General features: G+C 58.8%; 1 protein-coding gene and 1 long non-coding RNA gene across 8 annotated transcripts in view; one reads left to right on the forward strand and one right to left on the reverse strand.

The window, feature by feature from the left end:
* RBFOX3 (RNA binding fox-1 homolog 3) overlaps positions 1-20,049 on the reverse strand; it is a 161,874-nt gene that overhangs the window by 7,466 nt on the left and 134,359 nt on the right. For 3 of the 7 annotated variants that reach the window (XM_066235583.1, XM_066235586.1, XM_066235581.1), the window contains 8 exons: positions 15,083-15,337; positions 8,327-8,464; positions 6,238-6,291; positions 5,352-5,444; positions 3,760-3,820; positions 1,688-1,741; positions 1,255-1,387; positions 289-469 (listed from right to left, as the gene is read on the reverse strand). In XM_066235583.1, coding sequence (XP_066091680.1) covers positions 289-469; positions 1,255-1,387; positions 1,688-1,741; positions 3,760-3,820; positions 5,352-5,444; positions 6,238-6,291; positions 8,327-8,464; positions 15,083-15,337 — 969 coding nt within the window. Of the gene's footprint in view, positions 1-288; positions 470-1,254; positions 1,388-1,687; positions 1,742-3,145; positions 3,281-3,759; positions 3,821-5,351; positions 5,445-6,237; positions 6,292-8,326; positions 8,465-15,082; positions 15,338-20,049 lie in introns of all 7 variants that reach the window. The other 4 variants (XM_066235582.1, XM_066235587.1, XM_066235588.1 and 1 more) reach the window with 4 other exon arrangements.
* Positions 9,263-18,794, forward strand: LOC136308262 (uncharacterized). The gene is made up of 3 exons (XR_010726082.1): positions 9,263-9,592; positions 13,722-13,878; positions 17,822-18,794. It is a non-coding gene; the product is annotated as an uncharacterized lncRNA (long non-coding RNA).

Here is a 20,049-nt window from a genome sequence, read left to right on the forward strand (position 1 = left end):
GGTTAGACAAGGGAGACACACTGCCCCATCATACAACACCTTACAAAACGGGGAGACGTGCCTTTGCCTCACTGGGCTGCTGGGACAGTCCTTACTACTCCCAGCATGAGCACAGATAACCCCGATTTGATTGTGTAAGGTCCTCAGGGGTGCAAGGCCCCGTCCTTCTGTGTTCTGAGGACAGGAGTGGGGTGGGGGAGGGGCGTGGGGACGAAGAAGTCACGCTTTGCTCCTGGAAACAAACCAGTGCCCAGGTGCCTCCCCTCCCTCCCCCGGGGCTGCACTTACATAAATCTCAGCACCATAAAAGCCATCCTGATACACGACCCTGGAAGCAAACGGACAAGAAAGTGGTGGGAACGCTGGAGAGGTGGGGTAGGCCGGCTCCGGTGTCTGCTGAGGAGGGAGAGGGCAGGGTGCCAGCCCTGCCCATGGGACTGGCATTTTAACAAGCGTTTGCTCCAGTGCCCTGTTTTGGTATAACAATAGAGTAACACCCTTGCTGGTCAGCTCCGTTCTCCCACAAACCCAGGGGCCCATTGGCCCACCTTGCTTTCCTTCCCCCCACTCCACCCCAGGTGGTTCTCCTCCCCACAGGGAAGAGGCCACAGCCCCAGGGCCATGGTCCAGCATGGGCTTAGACAAGGCCCTCGCTGAATTCCAGGACCAACCAGGATCCCCTAAGAGGACCCAGCATGGGCTCTAAATGTCCTCTAAGTGCCAGGGACCTTAGGTTCCCATGGTAGGGTTTGGGGTGCTGCATATCAAGAGGTCACTACAGTACCAAGGTTTAGGGCAGGGTCGGGAACCTATGGCTCATGAGCCAGATGTGGCTCTTTTGATGGCTGCATCTGGCTCGCAGACAACTCTTTAATAAAAAAAATAATAATGTTAAAAATATAAAACTTTCTCATGTATTACAATCCATTCATTTCCTACTGCTCATGTTCAAGATTGCGGGTGGCTAGAGCCAATCACAGCTGTCCTCCGGGACAACACCAAATTTTTATTGGATAATGCGTAAGGTACACGGGTTGTTGTATGGCTCTCATGGAATTACATTTTAAAATATGTGGCGTTCCTGGCTCTCAGCCAAAAAGGTTCCCGACCCCTGGTCTAGGGGGTTCCCACAGGCCCCTGCTTTTCTGAAAAGGCTGCCTAATCCTCTGGGTGCCCCAAGCCTCCCTCCCCACACTCTCTCAGCCTTTCTCCATGCTTCCCTCCCTTCCCGTGCCCCCCCCTTCAGGTACTCACGCTCCATAAGTTGGGATGGGGGGCGGGGGTGGCGCAGCCCGAAACGTATTATACATCGCCCGGCCCCGGCCTCGTAGGTGCGCGCCCCTATAGGCAAGGGCTGTACCGGTGGTGGGGTAGGGGAACCCGGTCACTGCAGGAAGGGGGTGGGAGAGAGGGCAGTGAGTGGGAAGGCAGAGACAGGGTGAGCGCAGACTGGACCTCTAAGCCTGTGTGTAGCTACACGATGCCATGCCATGCTCGGCCATGCCAAGCTCCGTCATGTCAAGCTCGGTCATGCCTGGTAGGATCACACCCACCAGCACCGCCCACCTTGGCCACACCCACTGGCCCTGCCCGTGCTTGACTGTAGCCACACCCACCAGACCACGCCCCCTGGCTAAGGTCTTCTGGCCGTGCCCCTACCCGACTGCTCCTTGACTCCAGCCTTTACCTGCATAGAATTCAGGCCCATAGACTGCACCTACCACAGGGTTGAGCTTCCAGCCTAGATCAGGAGCAAAAAATCCAGTCACCGTCTTCCCCATCCTCTTCCCATCGCACACTACACCAGGGAACCTTCCTTCCTCCCTGCAACATTCTGAGAGCGTGGACCCTCCTTTTGCAGTATGAGTGGCGGGGGCGGGGTACAAATCCTATGCCTCTTCCAAAGAGGCAGCCTCACTGGCTAGGCTTTCTGCTTCCTAATCACAGGTATTGAGTCATTCCCCACCCTTCTGCCTGGGGTGTGTGTGTCTTAATTTGTTACAAATTGTGGCCCTCCCCAGCCTGCCCAGGGGCTCAGTCCCCAGCACCCTCAGGTCTGGTGATCCACAGGAGAATTAGGAAGGGAAAGTGGAGCGGTTATGTAAATGCATGCAGGCCCCCACTGGGGTAAGGGGTTCTGGAGGCCAGACGGAGCCCAGTCATGGGAGTGCTGTCTCCTGTGGGTGCCTGGCTGCCTTCCAGAGGGTCAGAGAGTGCTCCGCCTCTGCCAGAAAACTTCTCCCACCTCCTGCCCCAGAGTCTGTGTCCTGGGCTGGGGAGGAGGCTCCCCAAAGCTCCTCTTCCTCATGCTGAGTCCTCTCTCGCTATCTTCCTCTGTGTTAATCCCCCACGCAGCCAGTAGAAGGAGCTTGGGGAGGAAGGTCCTTTGGACTTGGATAAGGATAGCTAGCACTTCCTGAGCACTGGACCCACCCATTGCAGTAGGGGTCTACCCTCCTATTTTACAGATGAACAAATGGAGGCTCAGAGGTGCAGCAGACTCACATCAGAGCTGGCGCATGACAGCCGGACCCATGTTCTGGCCGCTATGTGCCCCCCCCCCCCCCATAATTTGCAAAACAGCCTCTCCCCCTGCCTATGAGCTGCTCATGGCTGGTTGTTCCTGGGCCAGCCTTCCTCTCCCACTTGGGACCCAGGTGCACAATCTGAGGCTTCTAGGGGTAGAAACCAGCTGGCTTTGAGTGGGCTCTGGCCCCATGCCTTCAGATAGGGTGCCCCACTGCTGGGTGGGCCCATTCTCCACACCATCCTTGAGCCCGAGGCTGCCTTCCATCCCTGGTCCATAGTACACCGTGGCACAGACGTTTGTGCCTGAATGCCACTGCTGGGGTCTGATAGCTATTAATCTCTGGAGAGGAGGGAAGAAATGTTCCATCTCCTGGGAAGACCTCCAGTCCCAGGAATGGAGTCTTCTTGGTAAAAATCCACGATACAGCTGAGTCCTGGAGGCAGTGACTGCCTTCCCCAGCACCAACCCTGGCGGCTCTTCTGGGCCCACTCTCGAAGGTAGAGTTGCTGCGCTTCACCTCCCCCTGCCAATTCTAAAGTCCTGGGTGCCTTCACCTGTCAATTCTGACCCATTGCACAGTTAGAGACCCCAGATCAGAGGGAGCTTGAGACCCACCTGGGTGGTCAGCCTCTTGTTTCTTCTGTAAATACACCTGGTCAAACTTGGTGGGCTTGTTTCTACAGTGAACTTCCCTCAAATTTGCTTGGCAGCCAGCACTCATTTCGTCTTCAAAGAGGACCAACCCCTTTCCTGCTCAAGGTCAGGTGCGCAGAATGACTACTTAGTGGACACACACAACTAGGGGGACTCTAGTCCTAGTGGCCTCAACCTCTCAGTATTTCCAAGACCTGGGGAGGGAGGACTGTCTTGCCCTTTGTCATCACACTCACTCAATATTGGGCACCTTTATCTAGCTCAGGCCTTCCCTTAGGGCTTAGAAATAAGAAATAATCCAGGAAGTGGCCACTGTCCCCCTGTGCCTGAAGCCTATTCACGTGGCCTCTGGGTGCCACACACTTGGAAAAGCTCGGAAGTCTCACAGCTGAGTGTGTGGGGGTGGCTGTCCCAGCTTTCCTTCTGCTGGTAGACATGCCCCCTTCTGACGGGGAGCGATGGAACACTAGGGGCACCGAGCATCCAGGGAGGTTCAGTCTCCAGCTGGGCTCCTCCAGGGCTTCTCTGTCCTGGTGGAGGCCCCTCCAGCCTCCTTGGGGTCCCAGGCCCCTTACCATTGGTGTAGGGGTTCGAAGTCTTCTTGTTGGTCATGACTCGGGCTGTAGCATTATTGACCTGCCCAGAGAGAGGGAGGGAGACGGTGAGGGAAGCATTAGCCTCTTGGGGGCCACTGGCCACCCCAGTCCTGCTCTGTACTTCTCCATGGCCCCTCAGAGGAGGCTGGGGGTTGGGAGGTCCTGGGGCCCCCAGGCAGAGGCACAGGACAGCCTCTGCTGCCAGCCTGGCCTCCAGCCTGGCCTGCCCACCTCTCTCTGCTGTGCTGCCCTGCCTCCGGGGAGCCTTGGCCACGACTGCTCCCAGCACTAGGCAGTGCCTGGTCTGCCCCAGGCCCAGGCCCTTGGCTCAGGCACTGTGTCCTGACTCACTGGCTCCTGACCTTCATATGGCTGTTCTGCAAACCAAGTCCCAGCCTCTCTCTGGCAACCCAGGGTCAATGGAGAAGCTGGCTGGTGGCCTCTCCTCAAAGTGTTCTCAGGTCAGCTCACAGACCTGCCCCCAAGACAGCCTCCACCCCAGGTGGCACTAATATGGCCACCCCTCTGCCCATTCCTCTGAGGTCAGATCTTTCTGATGGGCCCATGTGCCCATGGGGGACAAGGCCAATGAGGGAGGGGCAGGAGGGTGCCAAGGGTGTTGGTTCCGTTACCCAGTCCTCTAAGTCCCTGGTCATACTACTCAGGGAGCCGGAAGGAGGAAGTGGGCCTCTGCAGAAGGGAGCAGAGAACAGGGCAGGGAGCAGAGAACAGGGCAGGGAGCAGAGCCTGAGCAAGGAGCCAGTGTCAGCCTCTGGGGCCTTGGGTCACAGCCTCAGGTGCCACTGGGTGCTGGGCCAGACCCTGGCCAAGGTCAGTACCTCCAGTACTCTGTCCTTTGGGAACCCTCCCCCCAGAGCTCTCCACTGCCCTTCTTGTGAGCTGTGTGCTAGCTGCTGACCCCTCCCTCTCCACCACCCTTCGCTGTCCTGCCATGGAGGAGCCCAGCTCCCAGACCCCCAGCACTGCTGAGGGACGCGTGGTCCTCTGGGAAGTGACGAGGAAGTGGTGTGTGTGTGTGTGGGGGGGGGGGTTGCCTCCTCTTCCTGCTGCTCCTCAGGTCTGGTTCATGTTCTAGGCTCTTACCACTTGCTCCTGACCCTGTGTGTGTGTGTGGGGGTGAGGGCAGGGGCAAACAGCAGGCTGGTGGTTTGGGGGGAGACCCAGGAGGCAGATGCTGGCCCCTATGAGAGGGGTTGGGGGATGAATGGTCCCCTCTCAACTAGGGGACCGACTAGGCTGGCCATGGTCCTTGGAGCTGCCAAGCCTCAAACATGGTTTCTGGAGTCCCCCCAGTGCCTGGCTGAGGCCCCCATCAGGGGTTCTCTTTCAGGAAGGAGAGGAGGAAGGGAAGGGGACCTTGGGTGGACCTGAAGTCTAGTCCCACAAGGGCAGCAGGCCCACTAGGCTCTGGCCTCAGTGTGGCCCCGCCCTGCCCCTACCAACACCCTGTTCCAGGGAACCTGTCCTGGTGCTCTGCAGGGCAGCAGGGGAACTGAGGCAGGGGACCCGGGGTGACAGGTGTCCCTGCGGTAGCACACTTATCTGAGCACCTCAATTTTCCGTCCCTCTACGATCGTCCCATTCAGCTTCTCCCGGGCTCGGTCAGCATCTGAGCTAGTTTCAAAAGTTACAAACCCAAAACCCTGTGAGCAGAGAAGGACAGACACGAAGAGAAAGACATAGGATGAGAAAAAGAAAAAAAACAAGAGGAGGCATGGGGTGGGGGCAGGGCCAAGGGGAAGGAGAGAAAAAGGGGGGGAGAGAAAGAAAGGGGGGTTGAGTCAGCTGAGTTGAAGGAGAGACTCAGGCAGCCCAGAGGTCTGTCCTGGTGCCACCAGCATGGTGCTCAGGAAGGGTAGGGCCCCAGGCTCAAATGTGGCCTTAGCCCAGCCTGAGCTTACCACCTGGCATCCCGAAGGGGACCGGTGAAAGGGAAAAGAGACACTGACCCTGCTGGGGTCCAGGACTGTTGCCCTAACCCCACCGGGGGCCCGAAGCTTCGTGTCAGGACCTGAGGGGGAGCAGCCCCACCCACCTGCACCCGAGAAGCCTGGGGGGGGGGCAGTGCCTTCCTGTCCCAGAGCAGGAAGCAGGGTTCATCTTTGCTGGGCACTTTCCAGCCTGCCCACCCTGTAGCCTCACCCCCAAGCCTCAGGGCTGACTCCAGGCCGGCCCCTGGCCCCCTGGAGGAGCTCCCAGTGCAGACAGAGAGGTCCTGGCAGCTTAGAGAGAAGGAGGTGTCAGCAGCGGCAGCGACAGCGACAACACAGACAGTGGGGTGGGGAAGGGGGGCGGAGGAGGGGAATACAAGCACCCGTGTCGCTCAGGGGTCCTCGGGCGCGAAGCTCTCCAGGAAGGAAACGCACATGTCACACGTTAGCCTGGCAGGACCTACAGCCGGCGCGGTAATGGTGGCGGCCTCTGGGCGGCACCCACCTTGGAGCCCCGTTCGTTAAAAATGATCTCCACGTCTAAAATTTTTCCGAATTGCTGCAGAAACAGAGGGGGTGGGAGAGACAGGATATGGTGGGTTCAGATTGCTGGCCGGGCAGCCTGCACCCCAGGAGCCCCGCACCGCTGCTGCCGAGACTGGTCCTCTGCTCTGGTTCCCCTTCCAGCCTGGCACAGGAGAGGAGAGCACTTGGAGCTTGGAGCAGCATGAGGGGGCAGGGACACCCTCCCCACCTCCCTGTGGAGAGAGCTTTCCCTCCAGGATGGGACCCCATCTACATGCTGGGGCTGTGGTTGGTGACAGGGGTGAGAACAGCGTAACCATCACCAGTGTCCCTCTCCTTTCTCTGCTGGACTTTGGCACATGTTGCTGACACACACCCCTAATTCACACTAAAGGGTAAGGACTATGGAAAAGTCCTTCACAAGAAGTGGGAGCTGGGAGGGAGCAGGACTCCCTGGGAGAGAAAGTGAGGCCTGTGGTGGCTGGGGCCAGGCCTTCGGAGCACCCACGACAAGACCCAGACTCCTCTGCCTGGCCAGGGCGTACCAGCTGGGTGGGCTCAGACGCTCTGGCTTCCCCTTCCTGCCCTGTCACCGGCCTGGAGCTGACAGGGGCAGCCTGTCTCTCACTGATGAGTGAGACAGTCAACCTGGGACAAGGTGCCCCAAATGCCAGCGAGGGCCCGAAGGGCCTGTCCCGAAACCTCCAGTGCATACAATGACGGGGTTCCTTTTCACCTCAAAACACCCCAGAGGTGGGTGAAACGGGGGCAGCAAGGCAACATGGAGCCAGTCAGTAATGCAAGCCCAGCTCTGCCAGAAAGGGAAGAAGGTGCCCGCCCTGGTGCTGGGCCAAGGGAGCTGATGGCACTGTGTAGGGATGGGTGAGACGACCCCTGAGGGCCAGTGAGCTAGTGGGAGTACAGGCCCAGGACAGTGAGACTCCACAATGCAGCTGCTTTAAGTGGGGCTCCAGTCTCAGAGAGGGTGGGCAGATGCATGGGTCCAGGGCTGAGAGGGGCAGAACCTTCATCTTCTGATGATTCTGAATCCTGCCAGCACCCCACGGGCCTAAGCCCCAAACCCAAAGGTACCTGGCCCCTGAGAAGGGGAGTGTATTTCCAGGTCAGGCATGGGTGCTTGGTCCATCCTGAGGCTGTTCCCTGGGCACCTTCCTGAAAAGTCCCGCCAGGGGTGGGGGTGGCATGGGGGGTTCAGGACCAGAGCCTGCCTAGCTAGTGGCGGAGGGAGGGGTGACAGCACAGGCAGGAGGAAAAGTTTGAGTGACAAGGCAGGGAGAGTGAACATGGCCCAGGTGCATGTGGCCTCCGTGGTGGGCAGTCAGGAGCTGAGTGACTGTACCGCTCCAGGCCGAATGCCTGGCTGCCACCCACCCGCCCACCTGCTCAGCAGCCCAGCACGCAGTGGGCGTCAGCACCTGCTGAGGGCTCCACTAGTAACAGAACAGAGTGACTACAGGTCTACAGGGCTCATGGTGGCTCTCACAGCAACCCTGCAAGTGCCTGACATCCCTCAGCACTCGATCTAGGAACAGACCCGGAGAAATAAGGGAAGAAATCGTCAGGCACTGGCTTCCCATCAAGTGTGTGTTCTCCCGTGGCCCCAGCCCTGGAGCCCGGAAGGTGCAGGCCCAGAGAGGCGCAGTGCCAGCCCAAGGCACACAGCAGAGGCAGGGGCTGAATGGCTGCTGGGCGAGGAAGGAGGTGGGCTGCCCCTCCAGGTGCCCTTAGAGGAGCAAGGAATCCTGAGCCCTTTGCCAGAAGACAGCAACAGATTAATAACTTAAAGGGCATTGGCTTTGGCCTTGAGGGGATCCTATGAAGTCTGAGGACAGGCGGTAGAGAGGTAGGCCGATGCCTGGCGAGGGGTCGGCAGCTATAGCAGGTCCCACTACTCTTGAGCTGTGACCCTCCTCGTCCCTCCCTCCCACCGCACATGCTCAGGTCAGAGCTGGCTGGACTGGGAGGCAGTGAGGGCAGGAGACCCCAGGGAGCCCCTGTGGCACCTTGGCCCGTGCCAGAGGCTGAGCCAGGAGACCCACCACACTCACCCCGAACATCTGCCGCAGGTCAGGGTCCCTGAACCGGAAGGGGATGTTGGAGACGTGAAGCCGCTTGGGCTGCTGCTTCTCTGTGGGGTCGGAGGGGTGGAGTGGCTGGCTATCCGTCTGTGCTGCCTCGTCTGTCAGCTGTGGGGAGAAGATCGGGGTGAGGGGCTCTCTCAGCTCCCAGCCCACACTGGGAGGAAGCAGTGTCCAAAACCAGGTCCTCCCAACCCCTCGGTCTCCCTCTCCCGGGCCAGGGGGCTGGATCCTCCAGGGAATCTGGGCAGATGTGCTCATGGGACACGCACAGCAGCAGCCCAGCCTCAGAGCTGTCCCCCACCCCCCGCCTCTGCCTCAGCGGTGCCTGTGACACTAGAGCAAGGCCAGGCCTCCTTGTCCCCATGTGCCTCTGCTTCTCCACCTGGTCCAGGTCTGACCATGGTCCCTCAGCTCCGTGAACTGGTTCTCAAAGTCCTGGGTTTGCCCTTTGCCTAGACAGGGGAGCACTCCAGTTTCAAGGCCTGATGAGAAAGTGGACATTTCTGAACCTGCAGCTGGCCACACATGTCTACAGGGGTGCCGCCCCAGCCCACGGCCACCTGGGGGCTGTCTGTTATTCCAGCCTCACTCTGCTGCTCAGCACTCTGGGAGCCACGGTTTTCAAAGGCACAGAGTGACCTTGTAAGTTCTGTCCTTTATAGCTAGCTGGTCCTCATTTTGGACCCAGACATTGTTTTAACAGAGGGACTCCAAAAGGCCTGGGTCTCAGGAAACAAAGCTGCCAATAAGCAGGAATCGCACCCCCCAGCAGCTTCCTGTGAGCATGGGGCTGGGATGAGGCCCCGTGGCAGCTCAGTGTCGGGCGGGGCAGTGAGCAGGTTGGCTGGTGGTGTGGGTGAGGCTCCTCCCCGGTGAACTTCGCCATGGGCGGGCCGCCAGCTCACTGCCAGGCTGGCTGGCACCCTGGGTCTGTCCCTGCTGAACTTCCGGTGCTGAAGGCCTTCAGCAGGTGCTCCATCAACGCTGGCTGGGTGATGAGAGGCTGCCGACTGAGCTGCCTGGTGAACTCACTATGACTGGGGATGCCTGAAGCCCTCTGTATGCCACTGGGGGCATCCCAGAACTGCTGACTGCCAGCTGGTGACAACTCTTCTCAGCTCACTTGTGGGCAAGTTGGAGTGTTAGTGTCCAGGGGGTGACAGACGGGGTGGGTGGACAAGATGCCTGGCTTCCTGCCATGGGACTCTGCTGCCCTCACATACCACAGTGGGGGTGAGAACAAAACTTTTATTTTCTCCTTCCCTTTCCTGGATCTTCCTGGTTCTCCTTGGGGGTTTTCTTGGTGTCATCTCCCCAATGTGCTGCTTGGCTTGCATTCTTGTCTCGGCTTCTAGGACAGGACCCCAGCTGAAGGTGTGTTTTGGGGGGCACTGGCCCTCGGAAAGCCACTTGAGCCTTTCTGCTATGCCTGGAGAGAGCGAAGGTAGAGGGTGGTCCTCTGAGCCCATGTTGGAATTTGTACAAGTTGGTGGCCATGGTCTCCCATGTGGCCTGGGGAGCAGAGGCAGCTGGCCAGCACGAGAGGCTGGAAGCCACTTTCTGGTGGGTGTCAGCCACAGGCCACCAGAGGAGCACTGACCAGTACAAGTCCCCCAAAGTTAGGACAGGTGAGCAGGGTGAGGCCGCTGTGCTTGAGGGGTAGAGGCCCACTCAAAGGCACAGTACAGCCATGGCTGTGGTCACTCTCTGAATTCCTGACTGGTTATTCTCCAAGGCCGTCCTGGTCACCCTATCTGGAAAAATGTCACCATTCCTCCCAGCCTGTGCTCAGCCAGGAGGCCTCTGACCAGGTTGCAGCTGCTATAGGAGAGGGGAGGGAACATTATTGAGTCCCCGGCTAGTGAGGGGGACCGAGGACACACTTCCAGGTGACAAGCTGGGAAAGAGTCTTGAAGGCTGCAGGAGCTTCCCGTTCAAATGTCTCTTAGACTCTGCATTCTTGTGTTGAGAAGTATGCTCAGTGTAGGGTGCCAGGCATGGGCCTGAAGCTACCATCCTCGCATGACCTGTGTCTCCGCAGCTTAGGCACCCTGTGCAGCAAGCCCAGTGCTGACAGGTGTTGTGTTCTCTCAGCCCTTTGTCAGGCTGTGAGAGGAATGTGTGCCCATGGGTGGGCTGGGCTGTTGGTGATCAGCAAGTGCCACTCCTGGAAGCATCTGTGGAACAGCTGGCAGGAGGAACTGGGGCAGCTGGTATACAGAGTCTGGGCTGGCCTGCACCAGGACTGTGCTCTTGATGGGCACTGCCAGGCAGCTGCCTGAAAGCTCCTCCCAGCCAGCCGTGACCTAGTGATGCCCAACAGTGTGCCTGTCCCCAATTCTCCTGTGGCCCTCCTGCCTTGGCCCCACTTCTTGCAGAAAGCAAGCCTGCACTGAGCCCCCAGAGAGCTCGTCTGTGCGTTAGCTGCTTCTTGCAGAGGTCTGGGCCTCACTTTCTGGCTACCGCAGGTGTGGCTTGCCATGCTGTGCTCATGGTGGGCCCAGTGCCCTTGGTTATATCCTCATGGCTACTGTGCATTTCTCGGCTGCTCCTGGCCATAGTTGACTAATGGAGCCACTCAGATTTGGGAATCCAGCCAGGAGACAGACATGCAATGCTGACTTCAAGCCAGCAGAGGGCAGTGGTTAACCCGGCTGGGAGGCTTGGCAGACTATGGGAGAAGGAGCTTATTGGGTGTCAACAAGGTCCAGATCCCCTCAAAAGGCCCTGAGAGGAACAGCCGAGGGCAAAGTAGGAGACTTGAAGGGAGTGGCCCAGGGTGGGGGGACTAAGGCACAAGTGCAGCCCAGACACTAGTAAGGAAGGAGCCCCTGGCCCCGAGTGCAGCTGTGCCCATAGGCAGATAAATGGGCTTGGTGGCTGTAAAATTTAAGATGTGCTGAGAAACCCCAGTGTCATGGCACACTGGCTACCGGGGGGAGGGAGACAGAGGCCTGCCCATCATTTGTCACAGTGGTCCAGGCAGCCGGCATTGCCTCTCTGGGGGCACTCTTTGCCTTCATGCACAGAAATATAAAGCAACACACTAACGACACCCCTTTCCCTCCCACGGCTGGTTTTGGTGGCTTTGCTTCTGTGTCCTTCCCCATCTCTGTGTCACTGTAGCTGCCATGTCTCCTCCGGCCTCCCCTTCCAAGGACAGGAGCTGGCCTTGGTGTTTTAGGGGTGGGTCTCAGATGTTACCCAGCACATCTCCAACCTTCCCCGTCCTCCAAGGAGCCTGCAGACCCCTTCACCAGGCTTCCCCGAGCCCAGCAGAGGGAGGGGCCAGGAAAGCCCTGTGCAGGGGCCAGGGAGGTCTTGGGCGCAGACGATGACCTGTGCCCATTGCTGGGACAGAGAGTCTGCTGACATGAGACCAGGTGAAGTGGGTCTCCCTTCTGCACAGCCCCGTCCCCTCTCACAGCTGTTCCTGCAGAGCCTCCTGGGGACTTGTGTGATGACCGTCAGCTGCTTGCCAATGTGGCTCACCCTGGTGGGCAGTGAGTTGGCTTCAGAGGAGGTGTTCCCGCTGGTGGCCTCCAGTTGTCTGTTCATGATGTTTTGTTCCAAACCAGGGGCACTAGGAAGCCCCTCAGTTGCAGCTATGTGTCCACTGTGGGCTGTTTGAACGATGCCACCTTCTAGGTCTTGGCTGCTGCTGCACCTGTTGGATTGGTACGAACGGTGTCATCTGCTTCTTCTTCTTTTTTTTTCCTGTATTTTTCTGAAGTGAGAAGTGGTGCAGCAGAGCAACAGACTCCCGCATGCGCCTGACCGGGACCCACCCGGCATGCTCACCAGGGGGAGATGCTTTCCCCACCTGAGCCATTGCTCTGTTGCAACCGGAGCCATTCTAGCACCTGGGCCTTTGCTCCATTGGAGCCTCTGCTGTGGGAGGGGAAGAGAGAGATAAAGGAGAGAGAGAAGCAGACAGGAGCTTCTCCTGTGTCCTAGCCTGGAATCAAACCCAGGACTTCCACACGCTGGGCTGATCCTCTACTGCTGAGCCAAATGGCCAGGGCTTATCTGCTTGCATTTTGCCAATATGGTGGCCGCATGGCTGGGTCTCATCCTGTCTTCTCTTCACCTGCCTCTCCACCCCACACTCTAACATGGAACACACTCCTAGGGCCAAGAATGCAGGGAGTAAAGGATACCACTCTTGGCAGACTTCCTGCCGCAGCAGGGCCTGCTTGTGGGGGAGGAGAGGCCCAGTGCAAAGATGAGGCGGCTCCAGAGGAAGGTGCAAAGAGTGGGAGGAGTTTCTGGGAGAAGCCCCTCTGGCTGTCCCAGGACCCAGCGTGGGCAAGTGAGTGGAAGGACACCTGCAGGGGTCCCATGAGACGTTGCATGATGAGTGCTCTGGGAGGTGGTCCCCAAACTATACTTTAGGGGGCTGCAGAATAGTGAGGCTGTCCCCATCCATCAGCAGCTCCAGTCATGCTGTGTCCCACGCTGACTTTTGCCAAAAGGACGTAGATGACAAGGGAAGTCACATGCGGGAAAGGCAGGTCTGAACAAAAGCTGGGAGCTCGCATAGGCTGCTACTCTGTCCCTCCCGATCCTAACACGGGGCTGCCTGGGGCAGGCCCAGAGGAGGTTTGGGGAGGACAGGGGATAGCTGACTGGCACAGGTGTTCAGCCTTCAGGTGGGGTGCTGGCAGCTTCTCTGGGGAGAAGGTGGCTCCTGGACCCTCAGAGCAGGATGGGGCATTGGCCACTCTCTCCAGCTCTGCCGGGATACGTGCTCTGGGGCCAGAGTGCTCACGCCTGAGGCAGCGGCCCAGGTCTCACCAGGCAGCACCAGTGACTTCCATAACAGCTCCTTCGGCCCAGGGCCTAGAGAAGACCGTCCTCCTAGTCCCCAGGAGGCATACCTGCAGACCCTGATCCCTCACAGGGCCTGAGGAGACCCGGGTCAGAGGAAGGATGGAAGGTCAGGCTGGTGTCCCCCAGGATGGGCACTTTACGTTTGGCCAGAGAAGTAAGCCTCCTCCTCTCTCAGTGTGGACTTCTCTCCGGTACTCTGGGGTTCCCCAAGGCCCATGGACTCTAATAGCCACAGAGGCCACAGCTGGCCCTTTCGACTTTTATGTCCTTGGCTGGTGGGACCTGATGGCCATTATGGGGCAGGGCCTGTAGTTGCTTCTGGGTACCCCGTGCTGGTCAGTGCCTGGCTCACATAGGCGCCCTGCTCGCCTGCTGAGCAAAGGCAGACTGAATGTGTCCCGTCAGGCTGTGCTGGGGCCCCGTGTGGAGGTCTCAGGCTCTTTCTGCTGCATAGGGGTCAGCGGTCGGCCCCAACTTGGTGGCGTCATGCATCTGATCATCTCTTCTCCTAACACTGTTCACTTCCCAGGTGAATCTTGGGCTTACCATTTGTCTGTGAGGAGGTCATGAGGCTCCCCCCCATCCCCCTGTCCACTGCAGTCCATCAGAAAGAGACCAGCTGGCCAGGTGACGCGGTCACGGCGAGCCCCTCTGGCTCTGCTCACCTCTTTTCAGAGCGTGTGCAGGTAGGTCAAGGGTCTGAGGCATCGGAAGCAGAGACAGAAGTGGGGGAGGTATAGGTGGCTCCTGGGCTGTGACCCAGGAGGCGTCAACGGGAGACAGTGCGCCAGGACGGCAGAGTGCGGGAGTGTCCACTGGCTTTGAGCAGACTCAGGCTGGGCGGTGCTCCAATCAGGGAGGAAGGGCACTGGCTGTGCCTCAGGCAAGGGTCTGGTCCAGCCCCGGGGGCACCTGGGTGGCTCACTCCCCAGAGAGCTTGGATGATGCTGTCCACAGGGGGAGGGCAGGTAATATTTGGTTCCACACAGCACGTTGGGAGCCAGACTGTGTTAGGAGGAGGGCCATGGGGGCACGGTAGAGGCGGCACCCATCAGGAGCCACCAGGGTGGTGCTGCTGCTCCTGGGCAGCTCGGAGTTGCTGGCCCCTCGCCCAGCCTGCCCAGCCCACACTGGGATGGAGCCAGCAGGGATGACTGGATGACCCCATGGCCCCAGCGTGGCGGCAGGAGTGGGCGCCTGGAGAAGGCACCGGGGAGCCCGGGAAGGCAGGGGCTGTGGGCCTGGTCTCCGGGGGGTAGGCCTGGGGCAGCCTCTCCTCGCCACAGCTCCTCATGGCAGTAAGTGCAGGGCTCAGCCCTTTCTTCTCCGAGCTGTATTACAACCACATAATTGAAGCTATCTGATTGGAGGGTGGCCAAGCAGGTAGATTACAAGTGATTAGAAATGATAGGAGAGCCTGCACCCGAGACAGCTCTGAGCCCCGGGCCGCCTCTCCTGCTATCCGCCCTCCTGCTCGCCCCCATGACACTGGGTGGGCGAGCCCAGACCACTGGCCTTCACCATCTCCCTCGCTTCCCGTTAACAAGTCACTACAGCTGGGGACACACTCCACCTCCCAGATGAGGTGAGAGTTTGGCTGAAGTCTGGCCCTGGAAGCGAGTGGTGGGGGGCAGCTGGAGGTGGTGGGGGGCAGCTGGAGGTGGTGGGGGGCAGCTGGAGGTGGTGGGCCTGCTGCTACAGGGCAGGTCACTCCTAACCTGCAGTGCCTGGCTGAGCAGGTGCCTCCAAAGATGCCTGGTGTCAGATGATCAAGAGCTGTGAGGCTGGGCTCCCCCTTGCTCCAGAGCCTGCCCCTCCACCCTGGGGTCCCCTCACTGCCTTTCTGGGTGGTCCCGCTCCCTGCAGCTCACGGTGGCCAGGGCCCCTTACCGGCATTGTCTGGGCCCCAGCGATGGGCTGAGTGCTGGCCTCAGTGCCCGGCTGCTCGGGGTGGGTCTGTGCTGGTGTGTACAGGGTCATGCCGTGCTCTGGGGGCACCGGGGTCTGGCCAGAGTAGTCCTGCGTGGGGTGCGGCGGGGGCGGGGCATACTCTGCGGGGATGCCGTTCTGTGGTGGAGGGGGGTACTGGGTGGGGGGATAGGGCTGAGCCATTGCTTCAGGCGGAGCCGTGGCGTCTTGATTGCCCTGTGGAAGGAGAGAGAGAGAAGGCTGGTTAGCGTTCTGGGGAGGCCTGGACACTCACTGCACCCCCCTCCCCCGGGAGCTTGTCAGTGTGGAATCTCAGCCCCACCCCGGACCACCGCCTGCCAGATGGGTGCTGTGGGAACCACTGATCTAGGGCAGCAGCCCTGGTAGAAGTCCCTTAGCCTCAGAGGGACTGGGTCCCTTGTGGTGTCAAGGGGGAGGTGGGTGGGGGCGGGTTCCTGACATTTCGCTCCCTGTCCCACACTGTAGACACAATCAGAGGTAAGTTTGCAGCAGCCTCTGAACAGGTGAGACACTCTTGCCTTCTCAGGGTGTCCCCAAGGGGCAGAGTGCCCTTCCCCTGTGAGGACAGGTGCCCACTCACACTTGAGTGGCCTGGCTGCACAGAAGGACCCTTGCACAAGCATAGAGAGTCTGGCACTCAGGACGACCCTCCTCCCCATCGAGGGAAGAACCCTGTGTGTGCTCTGTGCTCACCACCACGCTGACCTGGCACATCTGACATCTGTCTCCTCTCCCGTCTTCCCCACAAGACGGGCGCTCTTCCCACAGAGCATGCTGGGACTTGCTCTTTATGTCGCTGTCATTCCCTCACTATTCATCCACCTGATAACTGTTTACTGCAGCGGTTCTCAACCTGTGGGTCGCGACCCTGGCAGGGGTTGAACGACCAAAACACAGGGGTCGCCTAAAGCAATCGGGAAATACATATTTATTATACAATACATTTTAAAATAAAATATGTATTTCCCCGCCGGGGTCGCGACCCACAGGTTGAGAACCGCTGGTTTACCGGGAGCCCGTGGATTGGGATAGGCAGCCCCTGCCCCTGTGGGGGTCTGCAGTCCAGTGAGAGGGCGAATTTAGACACGGACTCAGAAGTTGAGTCAGTTAGTTGTTAAAGTATGAGGTGCCCAGAGAGGCCCACCCACACCAGGGTGATGGAGAGTCAGAGACCCTGCTGGGGGCTCTGCCTTCAGGCCAGGGCCCTATCCTCAAAGCCACCAGCCTGCCCATCCCCTTGTAGATGGAGGTCTGAGGTCACTCTGTGCCCAGGGCCTAGCCTCACCCTGCTCTCTAAACCCCTAATGGCAGCCTCTGCTGTCTCAGGGCCTGATATCCCCAGCTCCTGGGCTGACCCCTGACAGCTAGTAAGCTGATGGCCTTGTCATCCTTCTTGGGGAGGCCATGGCGTCCTCTCCCTCTGCAGAAACCGGGGCAGCATTTGCATTCCTGACAATGGGAGGGAAACAGGAACGCAGGCCCCATGCTAGAGGTTCCCACCTCATTGCTCCAAGTCACCATGAAGCCCCACAACCCACTGTTAACACCCATGTTGGCAGTGTTCCCAGCTCCCAGGCGAGGGAGAAGGGTGGGCTCAGGGTGAAGGAGGACAGAGCCCAGTAGGGGGGCTGCAGCTGGGTGGAGGGGCACTCGGATGGCAAGGAAGGAGGTGGTAGGAGAGCCAGGAGGAAACTGGGAAAATGAGGGTGAGGGAGAGGTGGCTCACAAGATCAATTAACTGATAAATATTTGATTAGAGCCTTCACTAACTTACATCTGCAGAGCGCCCCTCCCCCCCACCTCCTCCAAGCCTCCGAGAAAGGGAGGCTCCCCTCTCATCTGCCTCCTTCTCACCCCACCCCAACTTCCCCCAGTCTCCTTTTCCCCATGTCCCATCCGGGCTGAGTGAAGGCTGCCATTCACTCCCACCAGTGGGAGTGGACCCACCACTGAAGCCCAGAGCTCAGACTATTAGGGAACCTGCAACACAAAGGTGGGCTTACCCGGCCGGGCGGGGGTGCCGAGTGCCAGGGTCTGAAAGGGTGTGGGTATGCAGGAGGCCGTGTGAGGTGAGACAACTAGGAACATTTGAAATGTGGAGATAAAGTCAGCACATCACAGTATACAAACGACGTGAGCTCATTCACTTCCCTCCAGCCCACAGACTGAACACGACTTCTTCGCCACTGCACAGCTACTAAAACTGAGGCGATTTGTCAGGCTAGTGCTTGGAGGAACCAGGATAGGCGCTCGGGCTGCCTGGCTCCCACACCTACCCTTCTGTTCCACTGTGCACAGCCATGGTCCCTCACAGGAAGGTCCCGAGAGGGATGTGGGATGCACAGGGAGGGGCTCCAATCCCCCCTCTCAGCCAGCAGGTGGTCCTAGGTGCCTGTTTATCCTCTCTGAATAGGTTTCCCTGACAAGTAACCATTTGGTGCTCTGGATGGTGGGTTGAGTGAGTGGATGGATGGATAGGTGGATGGATGGATGAATGGATGAATGGATGGATGGATGGATGGATGAGTAGGTGAATAGATGGATTGATGGATGGGTGGATAAATGGGGGTAGATGGATGGATGGGTGGGTGGATGCATGGATGGACAGATAAGTAGATGAATGGATGGGTTAAAGTTTAAAGGCCATGGTTGAGTCACTTATCCACCCTCCCTTTGCAGACTTGTCCCTCTCTCCTGTCATCTCATTTGCTTGGCAAAACTGGTGAGATGCAGCCCGACTCTCCTCGCTCCATGGCCCGCACTGCGGGAGAAAAACACAGAACCCCCCTGAACAAGTCACTTCAGACCGACCAGCGCCACCCCGAGTGGCCGGGCACCGCCTCTCAGCTCTCACACCCTGCGACCACTTGACTCTTCCTCCTTGTCAACAACCCTCTAGGCTTTCTCCCTTATCCTCACTCCTGCTGATGGACTGGCTGCCTGTTTTCTGCAGGAAATGGAAGGGAACATCCAGCTCAGCAGCTCACCTACCTGCCTTGTGTCCTGTACTCTGCCTTCCCTCATGTCCCAGGGATGGGCGTCCCCAGTCCTGTCTATGACCAATACCTTCTGTTGCAGACTGGGGTCCAGTCCTTCCCACACCATGTGCTCACAGCTCAGGCCTTCGCTGCCGTGTCTCCCATAACAGGGGAAAATACCCTCCTTGATCACAGCTCCGCCAGCCTATAAACCCAACACACTGCTTCCCTAGAGAGCCAAGTTTCTCCAGTGAGCTGCCTACACCTGCAGCCCCCAATTCCTGGACTCTGACCTTCTTAATCCCACTCCAAGCCACATTCCTGGGCGCTGTTCCCTGGGAGGCCCTCTGTCAGGGCCTGTACTTGCCTGCCCTAGAGGAGTTCTGGCCCAGCAAGGTGGTAATGGTGGCTGGATGGCACTGAGTTCCGAAGGGAAACCGAGGGCCACAGACACAGAAGGATGGGACTGACTCCGGGGGATGAGGGGAGATGTCCCCAGGAGGGTGCGTGTGGCTGGGGTTCTGTGAATAACTGAGCCTGGTGTCTGCCACCTGCCCAACTAGGCCCCTCTCCCCTCTCTGAGAGGAGACCTGTGTGGACTGGGTCCTGCACTGTCCCTGGTGGTCCCACCTTGCCCCACCCACAAGACAGTGCTCTATAGAGTCTCCTTGTAAATAAACTTGAGTAATTTATCTGAGTGAGTGACTTGTTTCCTGTTGGACTCTGATGCTATAGCGACCTGCAATGGAAGGGCTTGTCTTGGACAGGGGACAGGGAGGGCTCTGGACAGGGAAGGCCTGGTCAGCTTCTTAGGGAAGGCCTGTGGCTATCGGCCCAGTTGTGGCTCCTACACTCTGGTGGGACTGCCTTTGGCACCAGACCCTGAGCATTGGCCCAACACCTCCATTTCTGGGTGGCCCTGGGCTCGGCCTTACCTCTTGGTTTATGGAAGGAGACAGTGACTCATCTGCTTGCAGGCAGGGGCTGGGTGGGAGCACCCTCCATCTTCAAGATCTAGAGCTAAGACCCCCCCCTCAAATGTCTCTGCCCACATCACCGCATTCCCGTGTTCCCTGTCAGTGTGTTTCCGTCCTGTGGAGTGAGGGTCCCTTGTGTGTGTATGAGGGGTGATGGTATGGCAGGATGCTGGGGGGGAGAGTGAAGGAGAAAGCAGTGGGGTGTGTGTGTGTGCAGAAGCAGAGAGTTAATACAGAGTCCCTTCCAGTCCTGCCAGGCCACTTCCCTCCACTCTCTCTGCTCATGGCCCCCTCCAGGACAATTAGGCTAACAGCCTCTCAGACTGCTCATCCAGAAGGGAGGTGCCACACATCCTGGTCTACAGTGGGAGGGACGCCGGAGGCATCGGCTAGGTGCCGACCTATTTATCCACCACCTCTGGGCACAGTCAGCTTCCAGACAGAACAGAGGAGGGGAGCAGGGCAGAGCCACTGCCCCACAGGTCAAACTGTCAGGTAGGCAATGTGCCCGTCCCACTCTGTGTAACTCTCACCTGCCCTGAGACAGGAGCGGGTCCTCACCCTCACCTCCACATCCTGCACGCTGATCTTTACCCAAGTCAGTGGCATCTAGTGAACCTCTGCTGCTGGCCAAGCATGGTGCCAGGCAGTGGGCACACACCAGAGGGGAGTGGGCTGGGCTTACCCAGTACCACATGCCCTGCAAACTAAGCCATTTAATCTGCTCGTGACCTGAAAAGGCAGGTGTCTTGGGCCATGCTTCACAGAGGGGACACTGAGGACACCAGCTATGTGGTGAGGAGAGACGCTTCAGGTCTGAAGTCTGATCACAACCCTTTATGCTACTGGTGTGAACGTGGTCACGACGGAGGACACCTGTCCAGAGAGCCCCTTTTGAGCATCTATGCAGAATCAATGTCACAAGGGGAGGCAGGCCAACCAGGTGGCTTAC

Source organism: Saccopteryx bilineata, chromosome 6 (genome assembly GCF_036850765.1).
Source record: "Saccopteryx bilineata isolate mSacBil1 chromosome 6, mSacBil1_pri_phased_curated, whole genome shotgun sequence".
NCBI lineage: Eukaryota > Metazoa > Chordata > Mammalia > Chiroptera > Emballonuridae > Saccopteryx > Saccopteryx bilineata.